Here is a 26,164-nt window from a genome sequence, read left to right as displayed (position 1 = left end):
CTTCCTCCGCCTCTGCCTCAGTCTCCACTGTGGGGCTCCTCCTCTAACAGGTGACCCTAGCTTCCAACGCCTCCCACCAGGACACCTGGTCCCGCACCTGGGCTATTCCAGCAAGCGCTTCCTCTGAGTTGTGATGCAGCGCGGTGAGAACCTCCTCCAACCGGCGGTCCTGAGCTTCCAGCGCCTCCCCCCGGGGCTGCTGGTCCTGCACCTGGGCCATTTCATTAAGTGCACTTTTTGTGTTGAGACTCAAGGCCATGAGGAACAGCCAGCCCACACGGCCAGCAGTACCCTTTGCCTCCTCCGGCAACCGCTCAGCCAGAACCTGCAGGGCCCTCTCCACACTGGCTGGAGAGCCATCCATGTCCTCCCACCCCTCCTTGGGGGTCCAACTCCTGAGAACAGTGGCCACCGGACACCACACACTGTGTGGGGGCCACATGTCCTCCTGCCCAGAGTCAGACGCCATTTCTACCTGGCCGGAATCCTGCTCGCCGTGCCAGGTGTCTGAGTGGGTGGTGGCCTCGGTGTATAATGTCCACAATCCTTGGAGCCTATAGCAGAAGCAGATCAGCAAAAGGAGGACAACGCCTTCCACGGCCAAGAGGGAGGTGTGCCATCTGGAGGCTCGAGTCTCTCAGGCCGACCGCACCTCCCGTTGCCGGTGCAGCTCCTCACAAGCCTTCTGAAACTGAGCTTTCATACGTATAAACTGCTCCATTACCTTATGGAGAGTTTCGGCTGACATCAAACCCTGCTCACTGCGCCATGTCATGCAGGGTCTCTTGTTCCGCTCCCCGCATAAGAACGCAGGATATGGTAAGGCCAAAAAGGCACACCCACGGAGCCATAGATAGGGGAGTCATACCACTATACTCTCGCTGGCAGCCAGGCGAGACACACGAAGTAGGATCCACACGTTCCGCAGTCCACCATCCACTTCTCTGCCTGCCAACCAGCCAGCCAACCAACGCAGTCACGCCAGTTACATCAGCAGCCAATTGGCCAATGGGCTACAGCCCACAGTCAACCACCACCCAAGCCAGCATCCCCCCATGTGAGGCCAAGAGCCTGGAAACTGCTCTCTGGGATTCTGTTCCCACAGTTGCCCAAGCCATTCTTTCTTCATCACTACCTTTCAGTTCCAGCTATCATCCATTTGACTGTACCTATATCTCTCAGTTCAAATTCTCAGGAGAGGTAGGAGATCATGTTTCAGTTTAGTCTGAGGTTTGGTGTCCAGGGCACCTAGGATTCTTTCTGGTCCATTTAGTTGCGGGAGAAGAGGTTAACAGGCTAAATGCTATTTCTTTCAGAGGTTTTGCGAGGGAAAACCAAATGTGCCTAGCATATCAGGAGCTGCCCAGTAGAGCTTTGCTGAGTAAATGAATGTTCAGTGTGTGTTAAGTAAGTTTTGCAGAATGGGATGTTCTATGACTTAAGCTCTCTTGTACAGGTAAGTGGAGGTTTAACATTTTTCTTGACAATCAGCCAATATTTTATATATTTAGCATATTTTAATTGCCTGAGTATATGCCTCGTTAAATTAATTATGAAGGCAGTTTATTTGCTTTCTAAGATATTTTTGGATGTTACCTCCCTTAATATCTATAATAACAGTTGGAGAGAGGTTGTACGTTCATGAAAGTCATTTCAGCAAATCTTACTAACTATTGTAGATGCTTGGGAGACAGCAGTGAACAAAACAGATGAAAGTTCCCGCTTAGAAAGGTGGGAACCAGCTAGTAGCAAGCAAGTGAACTTTTTTAAAAAAATTAGTTTCAGGTGTACAAAACAATGTAATAGTTAGAAATTTACACCCCTTACAAAGTGATAACCCCTCTCCCCCAGTCCACTACCCCTCTTGACAACGTATATAGCTGTTACAATTCCACTGACTCTATTCCTTATGCTGTACTCCACATCCTGTGACTATATATATATTAAGTTATAATTGATAATCAGTATTATTCAGCTTCAGCTTCAGTTGTACAGTGCAGTGGTCAGGCATCTACACCGTCCATGAAGTGGTCTCCCTAATAAGACAAGTATCCGTCTGACACTCCCTAGAATCTTTATATTATTTCCCCCCCCTGCCCCCCAACTCCGATTCAAGCCGTTGTTCTCAGTCTAGTTGTGTAGGACACAGTTCCATAGCCCATGTTGGTATTATGAGCCTTGCTCTCCACACGGCTAAGGCAGTTGGTCACCGGTCAGCTGCTCAAAGCGGCTTGGCTGCTGGCCGCTCACGCCAGCCACCAGCCACTCAAAGTAGCCCACAGCAGCACACAGCAGCTCATGCTGTCCTCCGGCTGCTCACAGCAGCCCAGCTCCAGGGAGAGCTGTTGTTCACAATCTTAGCTGTAGAGGGCGTGCCAGCTCATTGGTCCATGTGGGAATCGAACCGGGGACCTCGCTGCTAGGAGCATGGTGCTCCAACCACCTGAGCCACCGGGCTACACTCCAACATTATTGATTATATTCCCCATACTTTCATATCCCTGTGGCAATATTGTGGCTCCCAATTTGTGCTTTCTAATCCCCTCACCTTCTCCCTCATCCCCATCCCCTCCCATCTAGCAACCATCAGTTTTTTCTCCGTATCTTTGAGACATTTCTGTTTAGCTTGCTCATTTATTCTATTCTTTAGATTCCACACATAAGTGAGATCATATGGTATTTGTCTTTCTCCGTCTGACTTATTTCACTTTGCATGATACTCTCCAGGTCCATGTTTGCCATTGCAAATGGTAAGATTTCATTCATCTCTATTGCCAAGTAATACTCCACTGTATAAATGTACCACAGTTTCTTAATCCAGTCGTCTACCAATGGGCATTTCAATTGTTTCCATGTCTTGGCTATTGTGAATAGCGCTACAATAAACATAGGGGTGAATATATTTTTTTCAAATTAGCGTTTTGGATTTCTCTGGATAGATACCTAAGAGTGGAATTGCTGGGTCATAAGGTAGTTCCATTTTCAGGTTTTTGAGATACCTCCATACTAATTTCTATAGTGGATGCACCAATCTGCAATCCCACCAACAGTGCACGAAGGTTCCCTTTTCTCCACATGCTCACCAGCACTTGTTGTTTATTGATTTATTGATGATAGCCATTCTGACCGGAGTGAGGTGGTATCTCATTGTGGTTTTTATTTCCATTTCTCCAATGATTAGTGAGGTTGAGCATTTTTTTCGTATGTCTGTTGGCCATCTGTATGCCCTCTAGAAAAATGTCTCTTCATGTTCTCTGCCCATTTTTTAATTGGGTTTTTTTTGGTGTTGAGTTAAATGAGTTTTTTTGTAAATTTTGGATATTAATCCCTTATCAGATGTATTGTTGACAAATATCTTCTCCCATTCAGTAGGATGCCTTTTTGTTTTATTGGTTTCCTTTGCTGTGAAAAAACTTTTCAGTGGAGCGAAAGACAACATTGCTCATCACTGTTCGTTTGCTGAACTATGTTATTACTGTATGCAAGTCAACTTACATACTTACATACTGCAGAGAAAAGTGAAGCAGGGAAAGGGGTTAGGCAGAGTGAGATTGTTGGAAGTGGGGATGCTTTTTTTTTTTTTTTTTTTTTAGTTTCAGGTGCACAAAACAATGTAATAGACATTTATGTCCCTCACAAAGTGATTACCGTCCTCCCCACATCTACTACCTCTCTGACATCACACACAGCCATTATATTTCCACTGTCTCTATTCCTTATGTTGTACTCTACTTCCTGTGACTATATATATAATTATAATTGACATTCATTATTATTCAGCTTCAGGTGTACACTGCAGTGGTCGGGCATGCTTTTTTAAAAAAGAAAGGTCAGTAAACTCATTGAGGTGACATTTGAGCAGTGATCTGAAGGAAATGAGAGCCATTTACATACGTAGAGGGAGAACCTGCTAGAGGCAAAGGAAATGACAAATGCAAAGGCCCTAAGACAAAAGTATGTTTAGCATGTTCAGGAAACAGCAAAGAAACCATGGCTGAGTGGAAGTGAGCAAGGAAAGGTTAAAGATTTGAGATGGAGGTAAGAGAGGTAGCCTGGGGTCAGATCATTTGTAGGCCACCGTAAGGTTTTCAGCATTTACTTTGAGCTGGGAATCCATTGGAGGATTTTGAACCAAAGATATAGCATGATATGATTTATAAAAAGAGCCTTCTGGCTGCTATGTTGAAAATAGATAATAAGTTTCAAGGGAGGAAACTGGCCAACTAGTTACGACAACTGGGTAGTAGCAGTTGTTAGATCTGACTGTATTTTGCAAATGGAGCTCAGGATTTGCCAATAGATTACATGCGAATTGTGAAAGAGAGAAGAAGGGTTAAGATGATGCCCAAGGTTTTTAGCCTAAGCAAGTGCAGAATAAAGTTGGCATTTAATGAGATGGAGAAGTCTGAATAAAGATCACTTTGGTGGAAAGCCATTCAGAAAATTCTGCTGCTTAACTGGTAGGAGTGAAATTCTGGACACTCAGATGTAGACATTCACATTAAATGTAATAACTTAAGCCGTATGAAGTCACTAAAGAGAAATATGTTCTGCCTAAGCAGAGTGGATAAATAAGAAAATTCTAAGGCATTATAGCATATGTTAAACTCTCAAACGTGGTAATCTAAAAAAAGCATTGATATTCAATTTTCTAGAAAACACAAATTTAGCTAATCTTCAGTAATGCTAAATTCTATTCTGCATTTTTTTTCTTGTGCTTATATAGCAATGTTGAATCAAAAGCCTCTAGAATAAAAGCATTTTCCCTTAAATCCTATTTCTTCACAATGGCAATGGATAAAGGGAAGGTATACATAAACTCTATTACACCAAAGGTAAATACAAAAAAAGTCCCACAGGATTGAGGAATATCTCTAGACCCACAAAAGATTCATCTGACGGGAACTCTTATTTCACCTATGTGTAAAACTGAGTCAGTCCTTAGGTTAGTCATTTCACATGTAACTTGAATACTTCTTCCATATTGTGGCTTTAAGATAGATCAGTGTACCTTCCCCAACCCACTCTCTGTGGCTTTGTTACTCTTTACCATAGTTAGCCTGAAAACCTGATGCTGACTCTAAATATGGAGGGTTAGATGTATAAACTTGATTGAAGGGCTGCTCTTTAGTTGGGGAGGATCATTCAGGGACTTCACAGATACTGGTAATCTATTTCTTACGCTCTGTGATGGGCAGACAGGATTGGTTTTTTTTGTGTTTTTTTTTTACATATGCCTTACATATTTTACAGATATTCTTCTGTATATAATATTTAATGTTTTTGAATAATTATGTTTTTAGAATTGTTGACAAAAATTTTCTTGAGTCAGCAGTATCTGGCTCAATCTATTTCTGAATGATTGGAGAGAATGGCAGTGCCCATCTCCAGGAAACAGTTAAGAGTTTAGATTGAGGATGTCTTTCTTTCGTAGAAGTAAGCAGTGTGATGTCTTCTGCATCCAGGAGCCAGCTTAACATGTTAAGTCTGATGAGGCTTGGCAGCCGTAACATACATTGACTCAAAGACTTGATTGTTGTGGCCTGAGCTTTGATACATTCTGTGAAATGCCTGGAAATAGTCAACTCTTGCAAGTTTGGCAGGTTGTCTAGTACTTGAAAGAAATTTCTATATCCTTCCTCTGTAATCTTGTGATTGATTGAAAGATTTAAGTTCTCAAGTTTCTGGAATCCTCCATTGATTGCTACCTTGGCTATAAAAGCAAAATATTTATGAAAATAGAATCGTAAGGACTTTTATTTCAATAATGATAGACTAGATTATTTCAACCAACCTCCTCTCCCATCATCACCACCACCACCACTGAGAGTAAAAAATGCCCGATAGAATCTCCTTAAAAGTCCCAAAGAGATGACAAGTTAATGAAGAACTGTCTGGCCAAAACCCAAGGCAAAAGCAGAAACAAGAGAAGTAAAGCTAAGCCTTAGAGCCCTGAAACCACTTTTGACATGCGAGTTTGGTCATTCTGTGCAAATTTGGACTTCTCTTTTGTTCTCACAGGAGGACAAATGTCAGAGCACAGCATGGCTAAGAAACAGGCTAAGTTACAAGGGATAATAGAGATTGTGGCAACCACATCTCCCCTTTTACAGAGAATAGGATGTGACATTCCTCAAATCATGTCTTCTCACTGTCTACTACTAGACACGACACTTATTGCCCAGAAGGGACCCCGGTTATTGAGGGTTCCGAAGGATATGGGATCCTGGCACACAGGAAGTTCTCAATTAGTTAATATATGTTGACTTTACTTTGGAAGTGGATACCTAGCAAGGTTTTTGTTTTGTTTTTAACTGGTAAATCTCTTTTCCTTAATTTGGGCTAAGATTAGGTTTGTTTTCACTCTACAATCCATGATTGTAGCAAGACTAACTTTAGAGACTGAGGTACTGAGAAAATGAAAACATTGATCTGTACATTTATGATTTGTGTACTTTTCTGTATGTGTATTAATATTCCATTTTTAAAAATACTGTAAAAAGAAGAACATGGAAGGTATGTGGCCACCAGTCTGAAATGCTAGGTGTCAAGAACACAGACTTGAAGGCTTGTATAGCTTCAAATGGGAAGCCGTCTTTTACTTCTATATCTGGCCAAAATGAACCTAAATCCACAGAACATAAGAGAAAACAATAAGATAGCAAAAATGAGGAAGTGTCTTGAACATTTTTAGAGAGACAAAAGTATGGACATTTTGCAGCGGAAAACAAGAAATATCACTGGCTTTCATGCAAGCTGAAACATTTTATTTGAGGGTAACTCACCAATTTCCATTATACTGTCATCATTCAAAGTTTGGAAAAATGAGAGAACTCGGAGATGTTGAAGATGCTGACACTGCTGGATGATCTGTTTGGCCACCTGATGAATCCCATCCCCAGTAGGAAGGATCAATTCTTCCAGGTTATTAAGAGAACCTAAAGTGTAGGCTATCAGAAGAGACCCGAATGTTATTTTCCACACTGTGTTCCCAAACAATAGTAATCTACAGCCTCAAAATCATGCACCATCCAGGACACCCCATGTAGCATAGAAGCTATTCCTCTTCCACTCCAAGGGCAAGAGAAAGGGGTCAGCCTATACCTTGATCTCCATTGCTCCCTCCAGACAACCATTCCTCTACTCTCCCCCCAATCAATCTGTTCTGCACTAGAGTCCAGAATACCTATGATATATCCATTTCCTCTTTTAGAATGAAGCTTCTACTGGCCTCCAGGATACTCTCCTAGCTCAATGCCTTCAGCACCCTTCTTTTCAATCCAACCTCCTGCTATTACCTCAGTGATTTCTATCTGCCCCTTTCCTCCTCCTTGCCCCCCCCCCCGCCAGCATTAAAGTCTCACAATCCACCACTCATAACTTTCCTTTTCACTTTGGTCCCTCCTTAGAATGGTACATTATGGATCATTTGATCCCTAGAAACTTCTCTACTTCTGAGGCCTCATACCTGGAAATGTTTCAAACACTTTCTAGCATAAAACGATGTTCCAGGTTTATCTTTTACTTTCTCTGTCCCAGTTTGTATCTGCCATTTCTCCAAGAACCTTAGTTCCTTTTAGGGAAGCCAGTGTTGAGAAGTCAAGAGCTGGGTATTTGGTGTGCTCATTGCTATTAAGGTGCTTTCTAGCCTCTCACTTAACTGAGCTGAGAAATATGTACATTAATTACTGTGTGTATATAAATGGATATCTATGTGTACACTGATCTGTTTATTTGTGTGAATAGGTTAAAAACATGAGCCCACACCAATATTTCCAATTCTAATTTAATACTACCTCAAAGTTCTTTCTAGCCTCCCCTTTCAATATTTATAAATTTCTTCTCTAACAGTGAGGAAACTTGGCTCTCGTTATACTCAGTGTATTTGCTTAATCAACCGTTTGTACATGCCAGCCACCTCCTTGGCCCCTGATCCTGCCTCTGCTATCTCAGCCCTCGTGTTCCACCCCCACCAACAAAGCTACCTCCAAAGGAAGAAAACAGGAAGAGGAAGAGATCTAAGTGATCCTTAAGCATGCTAAAGTTTGAGAAGCACTACTGCTCAACACTCCCTATCTCCACTTATATTTTCCTGTGTTAACAATGAGACAACACGTGCAAAATGGAGTTGCTTATGCTAAGCCCCAAGTCACCAAACCAAGACTTAGAGTTTTGGCTCTCCCAGAAATGGAATCTTAAACCAGTCAATCAGGAATTGCCTGAGCAGCACTAGTTAAGTAATCTGCCTATAGACCCCTGCCATCCCCTAAAGGAAAGTAACCTTGCAACAACCAACCCGCTTTTTTACCTAGTATAACTTCCTGATTCCTGCTGTCTTCTGCCAATAAAAGTCTTTCATTCTGTACAGCTCCTCAGAGCTCTCTTCTATCGGCTAGACTGGATGCTGCCCAATTCAAATCCATTTTTGTTCAAATAAATGCTTAAAATTTGTAATATGCTTCAGTTTAACACGTTAGAATTTTTTTCCATGAGCATAATTACTTTTGTAATCATAAAAAAATTAAAAAGTATTTAAGCTCTTTCTATAGTTAATCATGTTGTTAAAGCCAGATTTTCACATACTGCATTTTCTTAACCTTAAAAGATGGTTTCACCTATACCCCAGTAATCTTTGAAACAACAGACTTAACATGTTTGGAATGGGTACCTGACAATGAAATTGCATAATGCTATAATGACCAAATATGTATTCTAAGAAATAAGGCACTCTGAGGATATTGCTTTGAATGAGATCGAGTGAGATGAAGGCATTTGGAAGGTAAAAGTTGAGCAGCACTGTCTCTCTTAATTAGCTATGGCAGCTAATAACGGTGATTTGTTGTACCTAATGCGAAATAGGAAATGGATTTTTTTTTTAAGTGTGTTTTTCCAGGACCCATCAACTCCAAGTCAAGTAGTTGTTTCAATCTAGTTGTGGAGGGCGCATCTCACAGTGGCCCACGTGGGGATCGAAATGGCAACCTTGTTGTTAAGAGCACTGCGCTCTAACCAACTGAGCTAAGCAGCTGCCCCAGGAGAGGGATTTTGTAGGGAAGAGAATAATAAGTAAAAGGCACTGTTTTGTAAACATACCAAAATTTTCAGATGTTTCCTTATCAGGAAATTGTTGGAATTCAAGATTTAATATCTTCAGAGAAGTAAAATTTGGCAAAGTGATGACTATAAAAGGGAAAATAAAAATCTAGTTATGTCAGCTATATCTCTTATACCAAAAAGTAATACATTTAAAAAATATTTTTTAAGTGACAAAAAGTAATACAGTAATTCAGATTGAACTAATTAGTATGAATAAAATAAAACAAATCTTGGTTCAGGAAATAATTCTGATAACTAGAAATAGTTAAACTTCTAGAAACAAATACAACTTATTTGATAACTTCATTTAAGATCAGATACATATTACAATAGTTCTTTGACATTAATTACATTTTAAAATTTGACTATTTTTTAAAAGTGCTTAGAATGACTGTTCACAGAAGCGTCTTAAACCAAAATTTTATGATTATAGCTCTTACCAAATGGGATGGCTTTAAAAAATGCTCCAGAAAGCTTAATTTCTTTGAGTTTCTTGCAGGAAGCCAGTACAGTCATGAGAGACTCAAAATCCGAAAAGAAATTACATTTCAGATGGAAAACATGAAGGTTTGGAGAATTCTGAATTAATTTAACTGTAAAATATCAATGATTTAAGAAATTAGAGAAGATTGCAAATTTCTATGAGGATTAGCCACATAATTTATTGTTTTGGTTCAACAATACTGAATTAAAACAAAGCACCACAATGTAATGATGCAACAATCAGGCCACTTGGGGCTTCAGTTCAGGTTCTGCAACTAACTAGCAAGCTGTGTTGAATTTGGACACATAGTTATTGACCCTCTCTGGTGATCAGTTTTCTCTTCTGTAAAACTAGGGCATTGACTCAGTAAAGTCACCTTCAGCTTTAACATAACATCCTAATGTCTCTCATTGGACATTTACACAATAGGAATACTATATAAAGAAACACAAAAGCAAAGAAAGAAAAAGCAATTCTGAAACAAAACCTAAATTTGAAGTGAAAATTGATGACAAATATAATAAAACTACCACTTCCAGCTTCAGCTTCAGGGAATTCTTTTGAATGCAACTCTGCATGTCAGTTCCATAGAGATTTACATTTCCTTAGTCCTTAGTGTTCAGTCTTTATTAAACTAAGGAACTGCTGATGCCTAAATCATTTTGCTAAATGATGTATTTACGAAAGATGGCTGTATAAGTAAGTGGTCCATCAACCATGAGAAAAACAGGGACGTCCTTCTGATTGCTACCAATCAGAATATTTCCTTCTGGCAGATCTGTAAGTTGCACTGAAAGAACAACTTAAAATAAAAGAACTCTACAAATTATTTTGGAAAGGCAGTATACCAGTAGTTAAGAGCTCAGACTTAGTACCGTGTTTCCCTGAAAATAAGACCTAGCCGGACCATTAGCTCTAGTGCGTCTTTTAGAGCAAAAATTAATATAAGACTATGTTGATAAGACCTAGTCTTATATTATAGTAAAATATGACCTGGTATTATATTAAGTTTTGCTCCAAAAGACACATTAGAGCTGATGGTCCGGCTAGGTCTTATTTTTGGGGAAACACGGTAGTAGTCAGGATTCCTGTGTTTGAATCACTGATCTATCATTTCCTTAGCTGGGTGACCTTGAGCAAATTACTTAACCTCTTTATACCTCAATTTCCCCAGCTGTAAAATGAGAATAATTATAGTACCTTACCTCATAGAATGGGTATGGAGGTTAAATGAGTTAAATTTGTAAAGTGCTTGGAACAATTCCCAGCATGCAGTAAAGGCTCCATAATTACAAATAGCTCTCTGCTTTCTTAATGAGAGGTGCTATTCCCACAATTTACCATGGATACAGGCCACATCCATACAAGCTTTAACTCTTAAATGAGTTATTGGTCAAGCTTTTCCAAGTGATATAAAAATACGTAAATCAAAGTGCCACCCTTACCTAGTTTGGAAGGACTATCCTCCCCTGAAATTTGGATTAATAATTTTTCCATATAGTGGAGATTTAGGAATTCTTCAGAAATGACTGAGAAAACATTTTCTTTATCCAGATTCACAAACAATTCTTTCAGGCATGGGAACTTGTCCAGATTAGGAAAGAGTTGATCTAGAAAGCAGCACACAATTTTCCATTATTAATATAAACAGTTCCGAATGGAAAACTTGCAATTCATTTTGATTCATCAAGCTCTTTTCATATTTTCAAATGAAAAACTTTCACATACCATAACACATTTTCTAAAAAATATATCTGTGAAGGTACTGCTTTATGCAGCATTTGCTGAATGTCTACTATGTGGGAAGCATTGTGCTACTCTGGATTCACAAAAATAAGACCTCGCCTCAACAAATGGTGCTGGGACAACTGGATTACCACGTACAAAAGAATGAAGTTGAACCCCTACCACCCAGCACTATATACAAAATTAACTCAAAATGGATCAACAACCTAAATATAAGAGCTAAATCATGCAACTCTAAGAAAACATAAGAGTAAAATCTTCATGACCTTGGATTTGTCAATGAATTCTTAGATATACTACCAAAAGCATTAGCAAAAAAGAAAAAAATAGATTGGACTTTATCAAAATTTAAAATTTACATGCATCAAAGACATTGAAAAGACAAGCTATAGGAGAAAATAGCTTCAAACCACATGTTCAATAAGGATTTAATATCTAGAATATACAAAGACAACTCAAAAAGACAACACAATTTGAACATGTCTCAAAGAGACAGCTAATAAGCACATGAAAAGATGCTCAACATTATTAGTCATTAGGGAAAAGCAAATGAAAACCACAATGAAATACCACTTCACACCTACTAGGATGACTTTATGATTAAAAAAGACAACAAGCATTGATGAGGATGTGGAGAAATTGAAGCCCCCCCTCCCCGCCCCCCGCCCCGTCCAATGTTCTTGGAAATGTAAAATGGTGCAGCCACTGTGGAAAACAGTTTGGAGGTTCCTCAAACATTAAACAGAATTAATTGATCCAGCAATCCCACTTCTGGGTATATGCCTAAAATGAAAGCACGGTCTCAAAGAGATATTTGCACACCCATATTCATAGCAGCATTACTTAACAGTAGCCAGAAGGAACAATGCAATACACACACAGTGGAATATTACTCAGCTAAAAAATAAATGAAGTTCTGATTCATGCTACGACATGGAAGAATCTTGAAAACATGCTAAGCTAAATAGGGCCAGACACAAAAGGACTAGATATTGTACAATTCCCCTTATATGAACTAGAATAGACAAATTCATAGAGACAGAAAGTAGTACAGACACCAGCAAGTGGGGAGAGGAAGGAGTTACTATTCAGTGAGTACACAGTTTCTCTTTGGGATGATGAAAAGTTTCTGGAAATAGTGGTGACGGTTGCACATCATTGTAAAAGCACTTAATGCCACTGAATTGTACGCTTAAGTCGTTAACATAGTACATTTTATGTATATTCTACCATAATAAAAGTATTAAAAATAGCAAACAAAATTTTTATAAATTTGATGATAAATAACCGACAGATCCAAAAAACATTCAGTGACCCTCAAGCAAGATATATACAAAGCAAAGCACACCTAGGCATATAACCACCTGTTGAAAAACCAAAGCCATAACTATCAACAATTAGAAAATGATAAAATATATATTTATACAAGTATCAAAAAACAAAAGTACATAGGAATAAATCTAATGAAAAGAAATATAAAACCTACATGGAAAACTCTCAAACATTACTTAGGGAAGTGAAAGGAGACACAAATAAGTTGGAGATACTATTTCCCAGAAAGTATAAGCCCTTCTTTCCATTAAGAAGGTAGGGGAAGGGTGATTCTCAGGCATCATTTTTACATATAGATCATTCTTTTACTAATAACACGTAATTTGGGTCTGTTTATTAAGAGCCTTCATTAGTTAATATTTTATTAATTTTTATCTGAGTTGTTTGAAAATCATTATTTAGAGGCCTTTCACTAATTCATACTACTGACAAAAATAAAGAAGTGAAGATTTATTTTATATCTATTCTATCAGCAAGAATTTATAGTCCCATGCTTTCAGAAGCTTTATCTACCTGAAACTCAGAGTGAGCAAATAAAATTATCATCAGAATAGTTGGCTAAAATATATTCAGGTATACCTTGTACGTGGGTTGTCCCTGAAACTTCAAGAGATTCCAGGGAAGACAGGTTGAGAAGCAATTCCTGTTCTACCGCAGTCAGCTCAAATTTGCTTATGGAGCACTTGGTGAAAGAGGCCTTATACTGTTCAAGAGCCGGGCGGAGGCTTTCAATAAAACCCCTGCAGTTCATTAAAAGAAGTTCAATGTGCTGTGAAGCTGAGAAGACTGCCATTAGAACCCGGAGCATCTCCTGGTCCAAACCGTCACTGTCAGTTACGTGGACTTCCAGCACAGGAATCTTGTAAAGCTTTGGAGAAAGTAACCAGTAGCCAGTGTTGATGTCTGGTGGTGCATTGCGTTGCATATCCAGAAACCTCATCACGTTTTCTTCTTTTTCAGCTAAATTCCGCTCCCATTCATCCAGAGGTTCAAAGGCAGAAGTATAGTCTTGATCTATAGTTGGTGCCTGTGATTTGTCTAAACATGTTTCCAGGACTGAATATTCTACTCTAGGTGACCTTTTTTTCCCTCTTATGGAGAACTGGATGCTCCTTAACAGTAACAGGCTTTCTGGGTGGTCAAAAAAATAGTGTAACTTAAGCACATCCAAAGTCAGGGTTCTCCCTTGGAGGAATTGCAAAATAAATGGAGAACATGCAGCGACACTATTGCTTTGATATGCAATTTTTAAGGCAAGAACCAGTAAATGTTTTGAAACCACTGAAAAGTAACCTGGAGATGACTGACAGAACAGCTGCCTTAATAACAGCTCCCTCTCAAAAACTTCCGGATGGTGCTTCAGTTTGTCATCATTTTCAGATATATTCTCCAATGATTCTTTATTATCCACCAAATGAAGCAAGTGAGACACAATTTTTGGCGCCGCTTTTGTTGAAGGGTAGCAGGAGACATACTTCAAAAAGTTGTTACAGGAACTTATAGTCATCATGGATGAGTTAATTTGTTTCAAATAATAAAGCCCCAAATGTTGATCTTCTTGCCTATCGGAATCCAAGAGTAAAATCAGCTTCATCCCAGCAAGAAATTCTTGGAATGCAGGGTCTAAAAACTGATAGACTGGCCTCAGTCTCTGGGCCGTGAATTTACTCATCAGGTACATGGTTAACTCTTCAGCTTCATCGACCCCTGCTTCTATAAGGTCATCGTCACTAAACTCAAAGCGAGATGAAAAGAACCCTTTTAAAGCCAGCACACCACAGGAGGACACAACTGCTTTGAGAAGTTCACCTGAAGTTTTGTGCTTTAAGAAAAGGCATTCCATATAGGACTTGAAAACAGCCACATCATCAAAGGATTGGACAAAAGGATACGGAAACCAATAAGCACTGATTGCTTCTACGAAAAGAGGAGTTTTCTGAATTCCCTGCAAACTTGAATTTAAGCTGAAGTGAATCATAAACTTTTGCAGGAGGGGTATATTGTGTGGAAAGAACTTCCGTAATATACAGATAGTATTAAAGAAGGGAAACACTTTGATCTCAAGAATAGTATCTAGGTATTGGCGGATGGCCCTGTTTGTATGGACAGCAATCAATAAACAGGTCCTTGATGAGTAGTTTTTTTTAATCAGTTTTTGTAAGACTTGAGGGACTGAGCACATTTCTCTGTAGTCATCCAAAAGGAATAACACCTGATTCTTTAACTGCTGGATGATACTCCTCAGGCACATTTCAGTAACAGATCCTTCTGTCTCTAGGAGTTGGTCACAAATGATGTTGGCCAGCCCCTGGTCCAGTCTGGTGGAGCTAAGGGAGAGATAGAAGACCAGCTGGAACCTGTTTAACAAGGGACAGCATCCTGATGCCCACAGAAGAGCTATTTTCTTCAGGAAGACTGTCTTTCCACTACCAGCTTCACCCTCCACACACATGACAGAGTTCAAGTTGGCAAAGACCTCAGGCAACATCACAGGCTCTTGCACAGGAGTGCTGATGTGCTTTAAAGCAAGGGACAGATCACAACCCAGCAAATGGTTGGTGGCTAGACCAGAAGACACCTCAAGCAAAGACATGCGGCGGAAACTGGCATTGGTGTAGGCTTTTCTCAGTTGCTCACTCAGACTCTTTGCCTCCTGAAACCACTGGGCTATCTCTGTGGAGAGAAGAAAGGCACAATTACAAATACTCTTTTAAAATCCCCTACATATGAATATATGTACACATACATACAATCCCATGTGCTACTTACCTGGCACGATAGAACTAACTGCTGCTGAATCTTCAAGATTGCTTTCACTTGTGGTTTCCTTTGAAAAATAATCCTCTATTAATAATCAAAGTTTGTATAAGAGGGTGGGGTTTCATGTTACAGTTGAGGACCAATCATCTAAACACAGTTCACCCTTAAATATGTATTCCAATTGAAGGGAAGAGAGCTACAGATATGGAGTAATAAATGATATGCAAACATCTGTAACTGTGGCTCCTAGGTGGTACACATACAGTACATTCCATGCATTAGTCAAGCAGCTATTACTGTCCATCCAGACAATCTGAATCATAGCATCTGGAGCAAGAAAGCCCTCCAAAAATCATTAGATATAGCTTTGACCTTAGCTATTAACATTTTTAATATTACATATCCGGGATCCAGGCAGGTTGTTTCTTCCTTTAAAAATAAGCTACTTATATATCCCCGAGTTTTTTTTTCAATTTCGTTTTTCAGCTCACAATTATAAAATTTGAATCAAATAAATAGCAAGTTACTTTGTTTTCTTTCTGTGGAATGACGAATGTAATATACCTAACATACAACCTCTAATAAGGAGTGGTGTGTGTGTGTGTGTGTGTGTGTGTGTGTGTGTGTGTGTAATTGATAGTGGCGTATATCCCAGAGAACTATGAAGATTTCTCAGTTTAAAGGGGTCAGCCTATTATTTAGGTTTATGATTTGGTCATTTGCTTTTGTAAAAGAAACATAACAAGTTTCCAGCCCCAAGAGCAGCCAAGTAGCAAGTCAGACCTTACTGTCCTACAAATGAAGATCACAGATGGAATCCAGACAGCCTGAATACTAGTCACCTCTAAGTCTAAAAGAGTCTGAGCCCCAAAGTAGAAGGGATTGAGTCTACATTTCATGAAGTTAGATATTATGTCTTGTTTATTGTAGTATTCCCATGTGCACCTAGCTCATCACAGGTACTTAATCGATATTTGTAGGATTTATTTACATATTGATGATGAGCAATTCCTGTTCAAAAATAGTTTTCAATCACATACTGCTAAAATAAACAAGATGGTGTTGTTCATTACCGTTAATTCAGAAAGTTCACCATGGCTCTGAAGGTCTGGAATCACTTCTGCAGAGGCCTTTATATTTTGGAGAAACTGACAACTAAGCACAAAAGTTAAAAGTTATAAAAATAGTTGTAGGCAAGTAAGCATATGCATTAGGTTTTTAAAAACACTGCTGGGGTTTTAATGACAAAAATTAAATTTAAAGTTAACGTTTCTAGTGATTTACTCTGTCAGTGTTATTATCAAACAAGACATTTATACTGTTGCTCTTAGCAATAGAAATGTAAATGGTTTATAAAGTGATGGGGATAACCAGTGAATTTGGTGGAATGGGTACATATTGAACATTTATCCATGAAGCCAACTAAAATGAACCCAAAGAATCAAAAATAGAGAAGGAAACTCCATCTGTGGATTCTGGAACACTCAAAAGAAGACAGCAAAATCCAAATAAAGTCTGGAGTTGATAATAATGTACCAATGTTGGTTTCTTAATTTTGACAAGTGTACCATGGTAATGCAAAAGATGTTAGTATCAGGGGAATCTGGGTGTGGGAATATAGGAAGTTTGAATTATATTTGTACTATTTCTCTAAATCTAAAATTATTCCCAAATAAAATGTTTATTAAAAAAAACAAAAACAAAAACAAAAAAACCTCTATCTATCAATATGAAGACTAAAGAATGGCCACAAACATACTCTCTAAAAACCATTTGCCAGACTTCATGAAACTGGGAAGTAAATGTCCTCTAAACTCAGACATGATGTCTACCTGAAGAATAAAGGGAGAAAATTCCAAAGAGCTCTGCCCAAAATGATTAACTTGGATAGGTGAGATCTATAAATGTGAGTAGGTGAATGGGAAGACTAAGACCAACCAACCTACTTGGGCTCATTTTCATGCTGCAGAATCACAGGAAAGCAGGAGATAAAGCAAGAGGACACTCATTTTTATTTTCCTGCATGGCCTGGAGATGAGTCTAGGAATAGAAGGGTAGCTGCAGGAAAATGGCAAATAGGACTTTTAATATTTCTGCCCAAGGTCGCTATGCAGATAGACCCATCAAGGGAAAGGACTCTGAAGGAAAGTGAAATAGAGGCTTTTTCATACAAATGAAGCCAATACAGTTATTTGCCAGCAGTCCTGCACCATGAGAAATGTTCTTTAGTTAAAAGGAAAATGATAACAGATGGAACTCCACTTGGTTCTAACCAAAGGAATGAAGAGTGCCAGGGATGGTAACTAAGTGGGTAAATGTAAAAGACATTTTTTTCTCTTTTTAAAATGTATTTAAAAGATAATCTAAAGCAAAAATATAACACTATATGGTGAGATTTATACTATATATATGGAAATAAAATATAAGACAATAGCACAAAGAATAGGAGGGGAGAAATAGAAGTATACTGTTACAGAGTTCATACATTGTATGTTAAGTGTTATAATATTTGAGGATGACCATGGTATGTTAGACATGCACCTTGTAAACTGTAGAGCACGCAGCACTTAAAAGACAAAGATGTACAGCTACTAAACCAATAATAGAGATAAAATGGAATACTAAAAACTAAAGAAGTCAGGAAAAGAGAAAAAAAGAAGATATGGGATAAACAGCAAATAGCAAAATAGATTTAAATCCAAATATTTCAATAATTACATTAAATGTACATGTTATAAACTCCCATTACAAAGCAGATATTGTCAGACTTAAAAGAGCAAGATCCGACTATGTTGCCTACAAGAAACTCACTTTAAATATGAAGTCATAGATTAAAATGATTTCAAAAAAGATATGTAAAAACTGCAGAAAAGCAGGAGTGGCTATATTAATATCAGATAAAGACAAGAATAAGGAATACTATGAGGGATAAAGAGGGACATTTCATACATTCTATGAATATGAAAGAGCAAAGAATAATCAAGACAATTCTGAAGAAAAATAGTAGAGAAATTGTAAGGGAAAATATGAAAATAGGCTCAATATTATTAGTAATTTGATTGTCAAAAATTAAAATTTAGTCAATACTAAGTTAGTGAGGAAGCAGACCAAAGGAAACTCATCTGTGCTAGTGGGAATGTAAATCAGTACAAGCAATTTTGTAAAAAGTTTTGCACAATCTAGTAAAGTTGAATATGTGCAAACCCTGTGACTCCAATTCTATGTTTTGTTATGTATCCTAGAGAAATACATGCACAAAGAGAAATACTGTGTTTCCCAAAAAATAAGACCTAGCCAGACAATCAGCTCTAAGGCGTCTTTTGGAGCAAAAATTAATATAAGACCTGATCTTATTTTACTGTACATAAAATATTAAGTAAATAACATTAAAATTAAAATTAAGTAAAAAAATTTATAGTAAAATAAGACTGGGGCTGATATGATATGATATGATATGATATGATATGATATGATATGATATGATATGATATAATACTGGGTCTTATATTCATTTTTGCTCCAAAAGATGCATTAGAGCTGACTGTCCAGCTAGGTCTTATTTTCGGAGAAACACGGTATGCACAAGAATGTTAGCATTATTTGTAGCATTATTTGAATTTGCAACTCTGAAAACAACTCAGATGTTGAATCAAGAATAGGATGGATAAATTATTATATATTCATAAAATAATACACTATATAGCAGTGAAAACAAGTGAACTACAACTCTACACACAATTATGAATGAATTTCAAAAACAACGTGGAGCAAATTGTGTCACTCACAGAGGAATCATGCAGTATGCTTCTACTTATTTATAATTCCAGAACAGACAAAGTTCAATGTTTAAGGATACATATGTAGTTTGAAAAACCATAAAGTGAAGCAAAAGAATAATTAACCCAAAATTCAGGGTCATGTTTACCTCTGGATTGGAGAGACAGGATATAACTGAAATTGGGGAAGATGTGCACACACTGGCCTTCTAAGGCATTGGTAATATTCAATTTCTTAATTTTAGTGGTGAGTTTATTGCTTTCTTTTATTATTGGCCTTCAAATCATAATAAGTATTTTAGGTACTCCTTTGGAGGCATCCTAGTTTTTTATTTTAAAAAATGACAGAGGAAGAGTAAAAAGCCATACAAAAAGTGAGCTGATAAGATTCTAGAAAAAATTTCTAAATAAAATTAGACTGCAAAATTAGATACTGCATCCAAACCTATCTTTCCAAGAATTAAGAAGGAAGTCCCCACTGTTTTCAATAATTTATTACATACTAAATCGAAATTTAAAAAGCAACTACTTCTGTCAAAACTCCTTCAAAGCAATATTCTCTTTAGAATCTTAGAATTAGATCGAAGTATTCATTTTAAGATCTGCATGTATTAATATTTATTTCTGGAAAACTCTTACAAATTACAAAGGGAAAACAACAAATTTATTCTTGCAATTGAACATTTCTGAAGATTTTGGTGGGTGAAAAATAAATAAACCAAACACGTTTAAAGATCCACTGAAAAAAATATTAAATAGCCATTTCTTCATGAAATTTGAGAACACTGGAAACAAACAAAATCCTAAAAGCTTCCAAAAGGGGAGAAAGTAGTTTGCAATTAAAGGATTAAGAATCAGAAAGGTATGGAATTGTTCAACAGCAACACTGGAAGCTATAAGAAAATGTAGCAACGCCTCTACAATTTAAAATTAGAATGACTTCCAACCTAGAACTTATACCCAGCTAAACCACCAAACAAATGTGAGCGAGTGTGTGCAAATAGATAGATAAGCATTATACTCATATACAAGCTAGAAACATGGACCTCTTGGGCAATCTTTCCCAGGGAACTGTGGAGGAGTGTTCCACCAAAATGAGTGAATAAACCAAGGCAATATTAGGTTGGTGAAAAACTAATTGTGGTTTTTGCAATTTTTAACTTTTTAAACCACAATTACTTTTGCACCAACTTAATAACAACATTAGATCCAGGACACAGGACCTACAACACAGGAGAGAGACAATAGGAATCCCTAGGATGACCATGAAGAACGATCCCAGCATTGTAGGACGACTAGAGGATAAAGAATTCATATTGGAGACTCCTTCAAGAAAATGAAATGATGGGATATCTTATCAGTCCGAATGACTGGAGAGGAGATTTAAACATTTGGGAGAATTTGAACTAGTGCTAAAGACATTAAAAAAAAAAAAACCTAAGCAAATGGCTATAGTTTTTTTTTAAAAAATAAATATTAATGAGAAGATGGAGAAATTGAAATATATATATTTAATAAATTGAAATACATACTAATATATTAAATATATACTATAGAATATAGAATATATTTATATATATTGAATATATATATAAATTGATATATATTGCTCAGCTATTTAAAAAGAATGAAATACTTATACATGTTACTGCATGGATAAACCTCAAAACATTATGCTAAGTGAAAGAAGCCAGATACAAAAAGTCATGTTGTGTGCTTCTATTTATATGAAATATCCAGAATAGGTAAATCTATAGAGATAGAAAGCAGACTGGTAGCTCTAAGGAGCAAGAGTGGGGTGGGGAGATTGGGAGTAACTACTTAATGGGTACAGTTTTCTTTTAGGGTAATGAAACTGTTTGGAATTAGTTGGGGTGGTTGTACAACATTGTGAATGTACTAAATGCCACTGGATTGTGCACTTTAAAATGGTTAATGTACAAATTTCATTTCAAAAAACAAAAAACTAAGCAAACGTACTAACAAGACAATAATTACTTTCTACAAAAATTAAAATTTGTACAGGGAGGGGAAAATAAGTCATAATTTAGTACAGGTTCAGCTCTGCATAGTATTTATATAGCCACAAGTAAACATATAATGTAAAAATACTGATCTTACCAAAACTATGCTATAACTATAATGAGAAGAAGGCTAAACGGAAAGGGTGTCATGAGAGCAAGGGGATAAAAGATAAAGACTCATTCTTCATAGTATGATTCAGAGGGGTGGGCAAGGTTTAATCAGAAGATCAAATGAGGAAGAAAATGAGGGGAAAACTGTTAAAGTACATCCAAACTCACAGACACTAAACATTCATTCTACTCACTTAGGAAAATGTTTGGTGTGATCTTCTAATGGGTCATCACCTTCCTCCCACTTTTCTGAACATCCTCTACAGAGAAAACACTGGATGATGTCCTTTATACCTAGAAGTAAAGAAATCTGATCAGTGCCATCGGCATGTGTATTTGTCAAGTGATGTGGGTAATAATCGCCAGGCCTGTATTAGCAAAACCCTACTTCCATTTCCAATCAGATTTTGTGACACAGTCACAAGTTGGGTCATCAGTGAGGCGATATTCTATACAGGACCAGTGGTATAACGAGAAATAGCCACGAATGCTCCTATGTATCATGCACTTTGATGAACCTTCTCCCTGTCCCATACTCCTATGGAGCAAGAGATTTGCAAATCAGAGTGTGGAATTAAAGCTCCAGGAAGGAAGAGATTTTTGTCTGTTTTGCTCACCAACGAATCTCATGGACCTAAAAGAGTGCCTAGCACTTATTAGGTACTCAGTAAGTATTTTTTTAATGAAATCAGAAAGAATATATTTGGAGCTCAGGAAAAAAATAGAAGCAAATGCAGCAGCGCGTATGTAAGTTAATGAGGAATCAAATGCCTCTTACTACATTATTGCCAGGTTTATTCCACTAGAAGTAGGATCAAGTCTCCTTGTGGAACTGTATTTCTTTGGAAGGAAATTAGCATTTGGATCTACCAAAGAACTGAACTAGAAATGCTCCATCATCTTCCTTCCACTCTTGGAGCCCTGTGAGCACTGCACAGGTAGGGCAGAGGAAAACCTCCCTTTGTATCTGGACAAAAATATGAGGTACTAGAGCTTGCCCTAAAAAGGTCAGATGACTAGGATCTGTGGGGAAAGGTGGAGGTCCGAAAAGGAAGAGGGTGAGGACTGGGCAGAAGGTCTTTGAGGGAGGCTGGCAAAAGACCAGAATAGAGAGAGTAGGGAGAAAGTGTAGACACTGCCTTTCCATATGCTTAAGGCTATGAAGCATTAAGATTTTTTGTAACCAATGGAATATTCCTGTTAAAGTGCCCACTACATTCCCCTATTCTGTGCTGCTCTGTGGTATCTACTTGACCTCTCAGTAGAAGATCTACATGGACCTCCACTGTAACTCAGTTTGTGTGTTTGGTCTGAAGGTCAGCAAGGTACCAAGGAAGGACACAATTTCCTTTCCCTGATCACCTTCCTGTACCCCAGGCAGACACTTAGCTGAGGGGAACCTACTCTTCGTATTACAGAGTGGTACTTCCTGATGACCAACAGCCAAAGAGAATACTATGAACTGGTGGAGGATTCTACATGCTTAGGCCCCGTTAAAAAAGTATTTCTGGTTTTCTCTTCCAAGGATGTGTCACAGACTGCTTATCCACACTCCCAGTATCTCTCATTCTTCCATAGAATCAGAAACACCAATTTTTAACTGCGTACATTGACAGCCAGGAAATAGAATGAATGTCCCAGCTTCTCTTATAACTAACTAAGTATGGCCACCTAGTTCTCGTTAAAGAGATAGACGCAGAAAGGTCATGTGACAGTTTCCAGAGGATGGGGTGGGGTGGTGGAGGGGAGGAGACTAATGTATAGGAAGACATGATAATTATCCCAACCACGATACAGGTTTCTCCTGCTATCCGAACGTACAGCATTCCTATGAAGTCTTTCATAAGCTGAGATGGCAGAAAGTGAAGGAGCAATTACCTCAGGACACATCTTGCTAATGGATGCATAAAATAAGTCGAGATAAAGCACAGATGCTCATAGAGACAGTTCAAAGCTATGGAGGTTTGATGCTGAGATGCTGAGTATAGTTCCCAGGGAAGCTTGGCAGCACCCCTCTCACTGCTTGGGGGTGCACACTGCCTCTATAAGGGCTCACTGCAAAACAAATGCTGAACACTATTTTTGTTGTTCGCCTTTTTTTTGTAAAAGCAAAAATCCTCTTTGGATTTCTTTCGGTTAGTGAAAATAGGTACAGGCATACCTTGTTTTATTGCACTTTGCTTTAATGTGCTTCACAGATGTTGCATCTCTTACAAATGGCAAGCAAAACCCTTCACCAGCAAAAAGATTATGACATGCTTATTGCAATAGTTGCTTTATTGCAGTGGTCTGGAACTGAACCTGCAATATATCCAAGGTCTGCCTATACTAATGTATGTCTTAAATAAAAATGACAGTGCTGACCCGGTGGCTCAGGCAGTTGGAGCTCCACGCTCCTAACACAGAAGGCTGCCGGTTCGATTCCAACAGGCCAGAGGGCTCTCAACCACAAGGTTGCTGGTTGGACTTCTTGACTCCTGCAACGGATGGTGGGCTCCACCTCCTGCAACTAAGATTGAACACAGCACCTTGAACTGAGCTGCCACTGAGCTCCCAGATGGCTCAGTTGGTTGCAGTGAGACCTCTCAACCACAAGGTTGCTGGTTCGACTCCCGCAAGGGATGATGGCTGCACCCCCTGCAACTAACAACTGGCAACTGGACCTGGAGCTGAGCTACACCCTGCACAACTACGACTGGAAGGACAACAACTTGACTTGGAAAAAATCCTGGCAGTACACACTGTTCCCCAATAAAGTCCTGTTCCCCTTCCCCAATAAAAAAATCTTAAACAAAATAAAAATAAATAAAAATAAAAATAATAAAAATAAAAATGAAGTGGTGTAAAGCAGACTTTTGAAAACTCAGGATATCTAAACTTGTATTCACTGTTAGTCCAGACTGTAAGGTTTCAAGTATGAAGCTTCTCTACCCAATGGAGGTGTGGAAAACTGGGAGAGGATTTCTGATACAGCAAGGAAAAGGGATATATAAAGAAAGATTGAAAGAGTGGAGATTGTTGAGACTAGAAAATACAAGCCCAGGATCATGAAGTCTATGTGCTGTTTAAACGAGCAGCAAGGCAAGAGTTTGGTAGAAACTACTGGCTCACCTGTGTAAAGGACCTGCTTTGGCCAGAGCTGCAACTCCCATAGGGGGTGCCTGGGGCCAGTTCTTAAAAGAGGTCCTAGTTCTTCATTAGCAAAGATGCTGTCATTGCAATAAGCTTGAATAAAAGGCGTACAGTGAGACCAACAAGTTTTCATATTGCAAGTATAAGTGCTCAAGTTATCCTTTCGTATTTACAGATAGAATGATATGATGTTTGGGGTATGCTTCAATATAATTGGAGGAGAAGTAAAAAAGAAGAAAGGGGGGTCGCAGATGGCTCAGCTGGTTAGAGCACGAGCTCTGAACAACAAAGTCAAGGGTTGCTGGTTCGATTCCCAAATGGGCTGTCAGCTGTGTCCTCCACAACAAGATTGAAGACAACGAGCTGCCGCTGAGCTTCCGGGGCAGCCGGAGGGCTCAGCTGCTTAGAACGCGAGCTCTTAACAACAAGGTTACTGGTTCAATTTCCACATGGGATGGTGGGCTGTGCCCCCTGCAACTAAGATTGAAAACGGCAACTGGACTTGGAGTTGAGCTGTGCCCTCCACAACTAGATTGAAGGACAACGACTTGGAGCTGATGGGCCCTGGAGAAACACACTGTTCCCCAATATTCCCCAACTGAAAAATAAAAAGAAGAAGAAAGGGATTTAGATGAAGCAAGACTGACCACACGTTAAATTGTTGAAGCAGAGTGGTGGGTATGTACATACTATTGTCTTATTTCTGTATATGTTGAAAATCTTCTATAATAAAACCTTTAAAAATTATTTCTTCATCATCTAACATCAGAATAAAACTAAAAACAGCTAGAGGAGACTCACTTCTTACCCAAGATTTGAAAGAGGCAAATTTTCCTCAGAAATCCCTTAAGAGCAGGCAGATTTATTTCTTGCCCTTTGAAGTGTCCACTCTATGGATTGGTCTCCATTAGACTTCCCACCTTAGGTGGGTCCTGGGATTTGGTTCCTGTTGTCTGCGCCCTATAAAGACTTTAAAATTAAACTTCTGTTAACTTGTTTCTGCAAATTTTCTAAAGATGAGTTTGCTTCAGAGTTCCACTTAACCCCAGGATTTCTGCCATCACTTCATTTTTAATCTGCATATACTTAATATATTGGAAAATCCTCAATCTTTTCCTCCCGTGTGTCTCCTTGACTCTCACACTGCACCTCTGACACCAGATGTGTGGGGTTTTCCTCCATCAAGCAATTCTCTGACACCAGCTAGGTGTCCTACAGTTTGACTCCAGTCTGACACTCTACCTAGACAGTGGCAGCTTCCACAGGTTAAGTGCTCAGTCCCACAGGCCTGCGTCCACTCCACTTCACTTACTGGAGTGACTCACAGAGTTCAGGGTGACACTTATGTTTAAAGGATATGGTGAAAGATACACTCAGATGAAGAGATTCATACGCTGAGACCTGGGAGGGTCCCAAGAGCAGGAGCTTTCATCTCCATGGAGTTGGGGTGCGTCACCCTCCCAAAGTGGATATATTAACTCACCTGGAAACCCCACAAACCCTGTACTACTGGGGTTTTTATGGAAGCTTCATCACATTGATCATTAACTCCATTTCCAGCCCCTCTCCCCTCTCTGGAGAATGGGGGGGCAAGACTGAAAATTCCAAGCTTCTAATCATGCCTTGGTCTTTCTAGTGCCCAGCCCCCATTCAGGAGCCCACCCAGAGTCACCTCGTTAGAACAAAAGACGTTCTTATCACTT

The 26,164-nt window shown here is 38.7% G+C and overlaps 1 protein-coding gene across 3 annotated transcripts in view; it reads right to left on the bottom strand.

The window, feature by feature from the left end:
• The window catches only part of NAIP (NLR family apoptosis inhibitory protein), a 42,269-nt gene that overhangs the window by 3,391 nt on the left and 12,714 nt on the right, over positions 1-26,164 (bottom strand). The window contains exons 1-10 of one of the 3 annotated variants that reach the window (XM_033110618.1): positions 24,441-24,927; positions 21,524-21,623; positions 16,492-16,573; positions 15,428-15,485; positions 13,238-15,331; positions 11,026-11,190; positions 9,537-9,689; positions 9,094-9,180; positions 6,786-6,950; positions 5,215-5,713 (exon numbers count right to left, since the gene is read on the bottom strand). In XM_033110618.1, coding sequence (XP_032966509.1) covers positions 5,349-5,713; positions 6,786-6,950; positions 9,094-9,180; positions 9,537-9,689; positions 11,026-11,190; positions 13,238-15,331; positions 15,428-15,485; positions 16,492-16,573; positions 21,524-21,623; positions 24,441-24,594 — 3,423 coding nt within the window. In that variant the 5' untranslated portion in view covers positions 24,595-24,927 and the 3' untranslated portion in view covers positions 5,215-5,348. Of the gene's footprint in view, positions 1-5,214; positions 5,714-6,785; positions 6,951-9,093; positions 9,181-9,536; positions 9,690-11,025; positions 11,191-13,237; positions 15,332-15,427; positions 15,486-16,491; positions 16,574-21,523; positions 21,624-24,440; positions 24,928-26,164 lie in introns of those variants that run through there. The other 2 variants (XM_033110616.1, XM_033110617.1) reach the window with 2 other exon arrangements.

The sequence above is a fragment of the Rhinolophus ferrumequinum genome, chromosome 7, assembly GCF_004115265.2.
Source record: "Rhinolophus ferrumequinum isolate MPI-CBG mRhiFer1 chromosome 7, mRhiFer1_v1.p, whole genome shotgun sequence".
Classification (NCBI taxonomy): Eukaryota; Metazoa; Chordata; class Mammalia; order Chiroptera; family Rhinolophidae; genus Rhinolophus; species Rhinolophus ferrumequinum.
Note: the sequence above shows the minus strand (reverse complement) of the source record. Positions and strands in the feature narration are given on the sequence as shown.